Genomic DNA, 12,009 nt, shown 5'->3' on the forward strand with positions numbered 1-12,009 from the left:
ACCAGTACAAGCACAATCTTTAATGAGCAGCTGGAAGTAGAAAAGTAAAGGCATTTTAAAATAAGAGTCCCAGTGTATTTTGGTCTTTATAATTAAAAGTCCTACATTATGCATGTATTTTTTTTAATGGATATTATTGTTATTTCAATGACACAATAAGCTGTATCTGACGTTCAATTGAAAGTGAACTCTTCTCTCTGGGCCGACCTGTTACAGGAAGGAAAGACTAAGAACATTAAATTTAACAGATTATATTTATTCAGATTTTACAAGTATTTGGCACAATAATTCTTTTCTTTTCTTTCTTTAAACACATTATTATTATATCAGCAAAATCTAATATTGATCCACCTCTAAATTCTAATGTATTGATATGTTAGTATGCATGCATATATTGAAAACACATCTTGAGTGTTTTAAACGTGCAGTTACCCTGTTTAATTAACTCAAATAATCTGAAATACATGCTTTAATTTGAGGTTGTATGGCTTCGGTCTGTATGGACATACTCATATAATATCAATGTTATTTGTGCAGGTCTTAAATTTGATGGTTTTTGTTTTGTTTCTGTCTCACACAGACTCAACTGAATATTCTTCTGGAAAAGCTGCACAGTACTGTGAGTACATTTTTGTTGGGATTTTCAGTTTTACCTTAATGTTATATATCATCGCTGTCGGGCAGAAACTTCGTAGCTCCATTTTTTTTTTTTTCATAAGTCACTATTTTTGCCTGTCTGTGGGTTTTGCAAATATTTAACCAGTGAAAAGCATTAAAAAGAGCTTGACTAATAAACCTGGTAACTCCATTGGATCATTAAACTGTCAGTCAGACCTCATAACTCCGCCCACCTCTATCTCGAATGAAGTGCCACACACACACAGTTCGGAGTGTCTCTGCTTGTGTGCTGGTCAAAAACCTCTCAACTTAATTTGAGCTTGATTTTGGTCAAAAGTTAATAATATAATGACACATGACACTTTGACAACGCAGTGTTTTTTAAAGATTATTATTATTTAATTTTTTTAAAAGAGTGTTTTTTCCTTCCTGAAAAGTAGCTGTTTTGGACATACAAGGTTTCCGCCGACAGTGACGATATATTACACATATATGAGCTCAGGTGGCACAGTAAGATTGTTTGAAAGTGATGATGTGTTTTTCTGATTGACAGCTGGTAATGATTTTGCTGCTGTGTTTCAGGGTTCAAGTTTTGTCCGTTGTGTGAAGCCCAATCTGAAGATGGTCAGCCGTCAGTTTGAGGGGGCTCAGATTCTGTCTCAACTACAGTGCTCAGGTACACACACACACACACACACACACACACACACACACACACACACACACACACACACACACACACACACACACACACACACACACACACACACACACACACACACACACACACACACACACACACACACAGACTCTCTCTCTCTCACACAGGGGGTGTAATACTTCATTGATGCCTTAAATACAGGACGGTTCCATATTATACGGAGCGGTTGGCAACCCTACACACACACTTTCTGCATTTTTACTGTAATTTAGTCTGTTGTTGTGGGAAGAAGGAGGCGGGATCCGGCGAACATTTAAAGACTTTAATAACCAAATAAATAACCAAATACAAAATAAAAGACAGAAGCCCCTCACGGGCGATTGCTGTCCCATATAACAAAACACAACATGAATCCAGGCCTGTCCTCTCTCGCTTTCCACTGTCGTCGCTCCTCCGTGAGAGATACGAGAGCGGTGCGTCACGCAGGAGTCGCTCATCATTAATCACGAATGATGAAACATCATTTCAGTAATTATATATTATGAATGCAGCTTTTATGACCTCATTTTAATTGATCGACTACCTGGAATAACTGTAGCATGATATTCATCTTGTTATGGTGAAGAAGGGAAGCTCATGGACATGCTGATTATCAACTACCTATTATTTCAAATTCCACACGGTTTTACAGACACTAAGAGTCTTTGCTATCAAAAAAATCGAATTGACATTTCAGTCAGAGTCTGCAAGCCGACCGCGGGACTGTTCCATGTCAAAAGCATTGTTGCGTTCTGTCTGTCAGGATCAAATGCATCATAAGCTCATTATCATGTATGTTCTCTCAGGAATGGTGTCTGTCCTGGATCTGATGCAGGGCGGCTTCCCCTCGCGAGCGCCCTTCCACGAGCTCTACAACATGTACAAGCAGTACATGCCCTCCAAACTGACCCGACTCGACCCGCGCCTCTTCTGCAAGGTGTGTGTCACAGCGTAAACACACTTCTCTAGATCGTTCACACATTACAAGCATTTACACTGTTTTTCTTCTCCTCAACAGGCTTTGTTCAAAGCTCTGGGCCTGAATGAAAATGATTATAAATTTGGTTTGACAAAAGTTTTCTTCAGACCTGGAAAGGTGATGTATTTTTATATATTATAAATGTTATTTTTTATCTATCCATCCTTCCATCCATCCATCCATCCATCCATCCATCCATCCATCCATCCATCCATCTATCCATCTTTACTGTGTCTCATAAAGATAAATGTGCAGGTCATATTTTATCTCAAAATAAGAAGAAACTATGTTTGTATATAGAAAAGTGTAACACCATTGTGCACCGTACATCTTCATTTTAAGATATATGGCAGTAGCACAACTTTATATATCAATAGCACGATATCTTTTCTGCCATTTTTTTCTTTAGATTTGGGGATGAATATGGAATGACTCTGATTTAATCCTGATTTGTATTTATGTGATGTGAATATCCTTTTTTTCTGTTTGTAGTTTAGGAATGGTTGATTGTATTTTTCTTTACTCGTGACCATGAGTATCCTGCATAAAGCTTTGACCTGTGCAGATGATTGACTGACTGATGTTGCTCTTGTGTCAGTTTGCAGAGTTTGATCAGATCATGAAGTCGGATCCGGATCATCTGGCTGAACTGGTGAAGCGTGTGAATAAATGGCTGATCTGCAGCCGCTGGAAGAAGGTGCAGTGGTGCGCCCTGTCCGTCATTAAACGTACGTAACAAACGACCTACCATTGGGACCTGACGTTTATAGACACCTAATCTCAAATTACAACGACAAATCTCTGGAAATTACAAAAATGGGAAAAATGGTCCATCCTTTGTTTAGATTTATTCTCTGCACACTTTGGACTTTCATTTGACTGTGATGCATCCTGGGATGATTTTAAACACTATTGAATAAGTTCCCTTGTATGATGTACACTTGTTGGCTGCTTTTAAATATGAATACATAATTACAGAACTGAATGAATAAATAAAGGACTAACCCTCAGTTGTCCATTGTTGCGCTGTCAGTGAAGAACAAGATGCTGTACCGAGCCACGGCGTGTATCCAGATGCAGAAGACGGTTCGCATGTGGCTATGCCGGAGGAAACACAAACCACGGTGGGCGGCACCTCCTCTCCTCTCCACTGTTCACTGTAGCCTCAGAGGATACTAGTGACAGGCTGTCAGTTACTACAGCCAATCACTTCAGCTCATGTGGGACGTGTGCTTACACTAATACGTTTACAAGGGAAGTCTAGATGCCAACTTTGTAAATAAACATAAATGTTTAATTAGTTAACATGAACTAACACTAATCAATACTACTACAGCATTTATTAATCTTATTTAATGTTAATTTCTACATTTACTGATACAGTTTTTAGTAACACTTTAGTTTAGGGTCCAATTCTCACTATTAACTAGTTGCTTACTAGCATGCATATTACTAGGATATTAGTACTTATAAAGCACATATTAATGCCTTATTCTGCATGACCATATTCTATATCCCTTAACCCACCCAATACCTAAACTTAACAACTACTTTACTAACTATTAATAAGCAGTAATTAGGAGTTTGAGGCAAAAGTCGTAGTTAATAGTGAGAACTGGACCCTAATCTAAAGTGACCCATTTTTTTAATCCATTAGTTAATGCACTGTGAACTAACATGATCAAATGATGAACACATTTATTTTTGTTAATAACATTAACAAAGGTTAATAAATGCTGTACAAATTGTTCATGTTAACTAATGCATTATCTAAAGTTAACAAGTGAGACCTTATTGTAAAGTGGGTAACACTTTATTTCACAGTGTCCTTGTTACAAATGTTACATGTACTTACCATAGTAATAACAGTAAATTATGCATAATTACATGCAACTAACCCTCAACCAAACCCTAATCCTACCCTAACCCTATAGTAAGTACATGTAGTTGCTTAATATTACTCAGTATGTATATATACAATAGCACTGTAACAATGACACCTTAAAATAAAGTGTAACCGTAAAGTGATACCAACATTTAAACTATGCAAATATCACACTGTTATCATATAACTAACACTAAGAAATGTTGGCATTAGATTGCTGTGATGAAATCATTGAACCTGCCTATGTAAAGTTATATACAATACATTTCATATTTTTCTTTATTTCATGATGTCATGACCAGTTTAAAAACATAAACACGGTTACATTATGTTTGGTAAAACGTGAAGTAAACTGCACCCACATTTACGACATTAACACGTGACCAGAAATCATACACTACTGTTCAAAAGATTTGGGTCAGTAAGATTTTTTTTCCGTTCTTTTTTATGTATATATATATATATATATATATATATATATATATATAATAATCTGCCAGCATTGATGTAATTGTGTGTGTTTGTGTGTGTTAGGATCGATGGGCTGGTGAAGGCTCGTAACCTGAAGAAGAGTATGGAGAAGTTGAATCAGGTGGTGTCCGGACTCAAGGAGGGCAAACAGGAAATGAGCAAACACATGCAGGAACTAGATTCCTCTATCAACGCCCACATACTCAAGATAAAGGTGTGTGTCAGAGAGAAGGACGTCTCTTGAGCAGCTCAAATTCCCTGAAACCCCTGTAGATAAAGAAGTGTCCTGTACTGTGTGTCTCTCATCATAGAGCACTGTCATGAGCCGCATGGACATCGATCACGAGCACCAGGCTCTGGTCACTCGCTCGCAGGCACTGCTCAGCACCATGCAGAAGAAGAAACAAGAGGAGGAAGAGATGGAGCGCCTGAGACGCATTCAAGAGGAGATGGAGAGAGAGAGGAAGAGACGTGAAGAAGAGGATCAGAAGCGCAAACAAGAGGAAGACGATAGACGCCTGTGAGTAGACAAATCACCAACGTCATTCATTCACCTTCTTCATGGTCCAAACCCGAATGACCCAGAAAAGTTGTTTTTTTATTATTATTTTTTTTTAAGCATACTAGGTATTTGCTCTATAATAAAATGAATGAAGACCATAAAGCACTATAAATAAAACCAACAGATTTTAACAAAAGTTGTCATAAAATGAAATTTTCACACAATCTATTTTCTAAATGTAAGTTAAATGTAGATTTATAGCGAACAATTAATCTATGCATTTTATTATTTATTTATTTTTTGACCTAATCAAAATGTCATAACACGATCTTCCAGTGAAACAGCTTTTTTTTTTTGGTGATGTGTACTGGACTTCTCCAGTCATTTAGTCTGCTTAAACCCGGCATTTGTCTTTTCCTATAATACATTATACTTGGAGACGTTAACTAATGCAGAGGAGAACTGGCCCCCGACTGAGCCTGGGTTCTCCCAAGGTTTTTTTTCTCCATTAGGTCACCTGTTGGAGTTTTTCGGTTCCTTGCCACTGTTGCCTTTGGCTTGCTCAGTTGGGGATATTTTGGGGATATTTAATTTAATTTTATCAATCAATAAATTCCTCTTGAAACAAACTTTGTTGTATTATTTTAATTTAATACTGTGAAGCTGCTTTGATACAATCTGTATTGTGAAAAGCGCTATACAAATAAACTTGACTTGACTTGGATATACGTCACAATACTGAAGGACAGATCTGTCGGTACGTCTGTTTCATCATTTAAAAGTAATCTTGTGTCCAGCTCATCTGAAGCTTGCATCTGTCGGTCTGTTTTAGGAAAGCGGAGATGGAGCAGAAGAGAAAACAGGAAGAGGAGGAGCGTAAGAAAAGAGAGGAGGAGGAGAGGAGACTGCAGGTGAGCTCAGCGTTTTACTCCACATCATTTCTTCTGCATTTTTTCCTTCCTGTAGCAGGGTCTAAAACCTTAAAGGTGCAATCGGTGATTCTCCACAGAAACATTCTTTGTTATGCTGGTTGAAAGTGTCCTCGTATCCTGATAGCAATCACTATGGTCAGCGGTCTAAATGTGTTTTTATAAATATATATCATCTGTGGAAGGCTTAGGACCATAAAATGTTCGGTCAATCATTGCATTCGGTCCGAATGAAACAACGTGTTCCCTGTCAGTCAACGTGTGTTTGCATACCACTGTTCACACAGATATCACATGTCATCGGCGCGCTGTGGAAGCCGGATCGCACAGGTGTGAAGCCGCTGCCAGCTGTCCAGAAAATGCTTTCGCATTTACCCTGTTTCCCTCGACAAACACCCAATGCGATTTGTTCCATTGGCTTTTGGATTATTACAGAAAATAAGCTCTGTGACCAACAAAATCTTAGGATTCTTACACGTTTTGGTCATCGCGATAATCTTCGTGATAATAAAAATAATTCCCTGAAAGTTCGAGTAATAATAGTTAGCAAGAGCAGGATTTATAAACACAATGAGGCTGTGAAATTGAACTAGTGAGTAGATGAGTTTATCTGTTCGGCTTATGATGTTTCATTTAATTCTACAACCGCTGTAGTCACACATACTTGTTAGCAACCGCATTTTCAAGAAGAGTAAAAGCTTTAAAAAAAAATCACAAGAGGATATTATTGATGTTTTTATGTTGTTGAATAAAACTAGAAAATATGTTAAGCTTGTGTTCAGCGCCTTATTTAAGGCATTTAACCAAAAACTCATTTAAAAAAAAACATTGTTTTTAGGACGATGGAACAGGAAGTGCTAAAATGATAACTCATTTATTGGTTTTGGCCTACAAAAATACATCATCCCTCCAGCACTGTATAGCAGAGGAAGAATCCCGAACCGGCTCTCCTGAGTCTCTTGTGTTTGGTGGTGACTGATTAACACCATTGCAAATACTCAAATCTGAACGGATGTTTGACTTCTCTCTGGCAAACGGGCGTCGGGAATGTGAAGTTGCGCAGCGCTGTGTGTACCAGGGTAATCAGAGTATTTCTGCTTTTCTAAAAGCGCCACCTGCTCTCAGACAGTGTTTTTTTTTCACTTTCATTCAGCCCGGCTTGTCATATTTGTTTTACATGTTTGTCTGAACTGACAAATCGCGTAATAAAACTATGCAGAATATTGTGCTGAATATTATGTTGGTGTGACGCGTGTTCCTCAGGAGGAGATGGACCTGCAGCTGGAGGCCGAGAGGGAGCAGGAGGCGTCCCGACAGGCGGTGCTGGAGCAAGAGCGGCGGGACCGAGAGCTGGCCCTGCGGATCGCTCAGAGCGAGGCCGAACTCATCCCAGAGGAGACGCCTGTGGAAGCCGGATCGCGCAGGTGTGAAGCCGATGCCAGATGTCCAGAAAATGCATTCCCTCTCAAAACCTTTACCCTGTACCCCTTACAGCTAAACACACCCCATAGGAAAACCTTACCTCACACTGGGCCAAATAAAACACTCATTATATTCAAATTACTTACAGGACATGTACTTTACACATGCATTTAAACATTAGAGTGTAAATTTCCCTACAAACACAGTCAATCATACAGCTACAGGTTAAAGGATTGTTCCGGGTTCAATGCAAGTTTAGCTTAGTGGCTTCCGTGAGTAAAAACTGGAATGCTCTTATAATGGAAGTCAATTTGTGCCAGAACAAGCCAGATCCGGCACCTCATTTGGGGGATCCTCCAACTCAAACACCACTGAAAGATATTTAGGTTATGACCTGTGCACATATGTTCAGGAAAATTAGGTATAATAATGATAATGTTGTCAATAACTTGCTAAATCCATGTTGAATGTATAAAAAGTTATTAAGAAATGGAAAAAAGCGGTCCATGCCATGTTTTGGCAATGATCAATTGGATTTGACCACTATTCGCATTTTCCAACGCATGACAAGCATATAGAATAATAAACTTTGATGCACTTCTGTTATTTGTGAAACAGTTTTCTGAAACTTGCGCACAATTCGTAGTCATCGAAAGTTACCATAAAGATTTCTATTTAAAAACAAAATGCTGTTCTTTTGAACGTTCTATTCGTCAAAGTATCCTGGGTGAAAAAAACGTGTCTGGGTTTCCACAAAAATATTAAGTAGCACAATTGTTAAAAAAAATTAATAAAATGTAACTCAAATATAGTAAAAGATCAAGCAAACTCATGTTTCCTCATGGTGTGAGTCGTTTAGCTTGTCTTGAACCTGGAACATTCTTCTAAAGCATTGATGGTGGTGGGAGTTTGAGTCTTGTTTAATAACCAACGGACGCTTTGATTGGTCTCTCCATCACATATTTAATGCTCTTCCTGTCTGTTTTTACAGTGTTGCACCACCACAAAAGCTCAAGAGCTTGACCATGTAGGTTACATTTTCACTATGTCTCCTATTGAAATCTTGATTGTTTACTGCAAATTATTAGATTAGTTTGGTAGTTTTGTAAAACATTTCATGAAACTAGCATTTATTTTCACATTTATCACCATGAGCTTAAATTAGGTCCAACTGGGAATCTTGTTGGTAAAATGCACAAATGGAGGAAATATTCTTTTAGCGGTTATTGCTGACGTCATATACTAACATATGTACGGTCCAATAATCATGTCCTTTAGGGAGGAAATGGCCAAGGAAATGTCTGATCTTCTGGCTCGGTGGGTAGAAGGGTTTGTTATCACTACAGAAATACACAACCAAAAATCTAAACCTTATCCACCAAAAAAAAAAAAAAAAAAAATGACCTTGATAAAGAGCCTAAAATTAATCTTCAGTGTTTCATTTTGATAATCAAATGAATCCAGAGTCACATCTAGTTTTATTCCTTCTGTCCACGAATGAATGTGTTTCCTACTTGTAATTTGATTAATGCCGATTTGTCCTTTCTTTCTGAAATTGATCTTCCTGTTATTGGTGTTGTGATGTTTAAACTGTTCTCTTCTTCAACCGATCTCTCATACTTTTCACAATTTAATGAATGTAGCCATTTTTGTTGCAAAATAAATGTTTATTACCATGTATTTGATTTAGTTATACATATTAGTGTGTTTAGTAAGTCTTATTTTTTGTTTGTAGTGTAAATGTATCTTGTTATGTTTGATTGGTAAGTTGATTAGTAAATCTTGTCTTTTTTGTACCAGACAGCTTGTAATTCCACAGAACTTTAAGTAGCTCTAGTTTCTGTCAAATGCCTAGTGTAGGAAAAGGCATCAGTATTTTCTCTTCATTTGGTTTTGTTTGTGTTGTTTCCATGGATTCAGAAGTCCACAGGTGACCGCCACAAACGCCCAAGTTGATGTCAAGAAATATGAACTCAGCAAGTGGAAATATGCTGAATTACGGGATGCCATCAATACATCCTGTGGTAGGAAAGCGTTTATTTGTTTTCATCAGTAAATTTGAACAGAATATGTTTGGTTTTATTTGTTTCTGCATTTCAATGGAAAAAAAATGTATGACAGTATACGGTCCAAACCAAACCATAAATTAAATTGCTTGTATTTGCATTCTTAGCCAATTTCATACATATTTTCTCTTTATAAATCATATTGTCAGCATAACAAGTCAAGTAAATAGAGTATTTCCTTTTGGTATGTCCCCCTTCTGCACTCAATCTGGCCTAAACAATACCTGATGATCATGTCAAGTCAAGTCAAGTTTATTTGTATAGCGCTTTTCACAATACAGATTGTATCAAAGCAGCTTCACAGTATTAAATTAAAATAATACAACAAAGTTTGTTTCAAGAGGAATTTATTGATTGATAAAATTAAATTAAATATCCCCAAAATATCCCCAAAATATCATGTGATCGGCATCATTTGACATCTTGTGTTGTTCAATGTCATAAATTAGCTTGATTCACATGATTATTAACCTTAACATCTGAAATTGTCATTTTAGATTTTACCTTTTGTATGAAATGTTCCAAAATCAGTCAAAAAGGTTCTTCTTACATAATCTGCTGAAAAATAGTTTCTGTGCTTCATTGCTTTCAGATTATTTCAATTTATTTAAAATAAACTTCTTTCTGAGTTGATGGGTATAAATGTGGATATTGTAAATGTCTGTTTTATTTCAGTTTCGTCTCTTGTCACTCTCTCCGTGTAGATATCGAGTTGTTGGCTGCGTGTCGTGAGGAGTTTCACCGCAGACTGAAGGTTTATCACGCGTGGAAGTCAAAGAACAAGAAACGCAACACTCAGGACGAGCAGCGGGCGCCGAAAGCCATCACAGACTACGGTGAGAAATCCCACAAATCCCACCGGAGTCAGGATGAAACTCATATTACACGCTGTAGGCAGAAATCATTTTTTGGTGGTGTTTTTTGTTTGTTTTTAATAGTTGATATAATTGAAAGCAAAGCCTTCATCGGTAAGTATGGACAAAACACTAAAAAGTTAACATAACTAAAAGGCCTAATAAAATGAAAAGAGAAGAAAAAACAATTATTAGCTTAACTCACTTATTTTTACAAAGCCAATAGAAAATAATATTTGCAATAAATAAAATATCCCTCTCTCCCTGCTGCTTTCCTAACTATTTGTAATATATTTACACTACTGGTCAAAAGTTTTGAAAGGTCTCTTCTGCTCACCAAAGCTGCATTTATTCAATCAAAATACAGTAAAAACAGTAATATTGTGAAAAATGATTACAATATAAAACAGTTTTCTATTGTAATATATTTTTTATGTAATTTATTCCTGTGATCAAAGCTGTATTTTCAGCATCATTACTCCAGTCTTCAGTGTCACATGATCCTTCAGAAATCATTCTGATTTGATGATCAAGAGACATTTCTGATTATATTCAGAAAAAGTTTGTGCTGCTTCATATTTTTAAGGATTTTTAAAATAAATACAAAGTTCAAAAGAATTATTTTTTTGTAACAAACATTATTAATATCTTTCACTTTTGATCAGTTTATTGCATCCTTGCTCAGTAAAATATTAATTTCCTACCACCCAAAAAAAGAAAAAATATCTGACCCTTAAAATCAGTATATCTGCCATTGATATGAATTTAGGTGAATATGAGGAAATGCTAATGTTTGGCTTTATTTTGGTAATATTGATGAGTATATATAGACTTCTAGTATTGCTAGGTCTGATGTTTGACTCAGGTTTGATGTTTCTTTTCTTCCATTGACGTTCCATTCAGCGTAGTTACTTTTACAATATTTTTTTAGCTGACCATTCATAATGCTCTTTGAATCAGATCCACACATGCAGAGTCCAGTAATACCGTATCAATTATTTCATGATGAGCACATGTGCAGTAGGGTTTAATGCAGATAAAGAACATAAAGCTTTTATCAATCAATATAACTAATATATATATAATTGCTGTCAATGAAATGAATTGAAAGCTTCATGTAGACGGTCAGCATAAAAATAGCATTACTGTTAATGTGAGTCACTTCAGCTAGCTCTGTTGGTATTGTTTCATATTATACCATATCCTGGGTTCTAACCAATCAAACAAATTTTTTTTTTTTTTTGTCAGTAATTTTAAATGTTTCTGTCCTCGCTAATGAAATACTGTGTTGGTTGACATGTCTCATCCAACTAAGCCTCGTTAAGACCGTCAGTCCATATACCAATTTTTGTGATTTTCCGATTGGAATCTGATCATATTTAGCAAATGTGAACGGCAAAAAAATCATCCATACATCCATATGTGGTTTGAAATCTTATTCAAATCGGATTTTGTGTGGTTTGAGACTTTCTCTTGTATAGACAATATAGACAACATCTATATTGCAAACCCCTCCATGTCGGATACACAATTCATATTTATATACTATTATATGTAGCCATGTGGATTGGGAGTTTTAGACC

At 36.6% G+C, this 12,009-nt stretch overlaps 1 protein-coding gene across 3 annotated transcripts in view; it reads left to right on the plus strand.

Moving 5' to 3' along the window:
* Positions 1 to 12,009, plus strand: part of myo6a (myosin VIa) — a 54,255-nt gene that overhangs the window by 38,773 nt on the left and 3,473 nt on the right. The window contains exons 19-32 of one of the 3 annotated variants that reach the window (XM_082147844.1): positions 581 to 619; positions 1,201 to 1,294; positions 2,125 to 2,255; positions 2,337 to 2,414; positions 2,896 to 3,025; positions 3,331 to 3,421; positions 4,717 to 4,867; positions 4,965 to 5,173; positions 5,988 to 6,066; positions 7,348 to 7,508; positions 8,498 to 8,533; positions 8,785 to 8,823; positions 9,427 to 9,530; positions 10,277 to 10,408. In XM_082147844.1, coding sequence (XP_082003970.1) covers positions 581 to 619; positions 1,201 to 1,294; positions 2,125 to 2,255; positions 2,337 to 2,414; positions 2,896 to 3,025; positions 3,331 to 3,421; positions 4,717 to 4,867; positions 4,965 to 5,173; positions 5,988 to 6,066; positions 7,348 to 7,508; positions 8,498 to 8,533; positions 8,785 to 8,823; positions 9,427 to 9,530; positions 10,277 to 10,408 — 1,474 coding nt within the window. The remainder of the gene's footprint in view (positions 1 to 580; positions 620 to 1,200; positions 1,295 to 2,124; positions 2,256 to 2,336; positions 2,415 to 2,895; positions 3,026 to 3,330; positions 3,422 to 4,716; positions 4,868 to 4,964; positions 5,174 to 5,987; positions 6,067 to 7,347; positions 7,509 to 8,497; positions 8,534 to 8,784; positions 8,824 to 9,426; positions 9,531 to 10,276; positions 10,409 to 12,009) is intronic. The other 2 variants (XM_082147845.1, XM_082147846.1) reach the window with 2 other exon arrangements.

This window comes from Leuciscus leuciscus (assembly GCF_965113295.1).
Source record: "Leuciscus leuciscus genome assembly, chromosome: 19".
Taxonomy (NCBI): domain Eukaryota; kingdom Metazoa; phylum Chordata; class Actinopteri; order Cypriniformes; family Leuciscidae; genus Leuciscus; species Leuciscus leuciscus.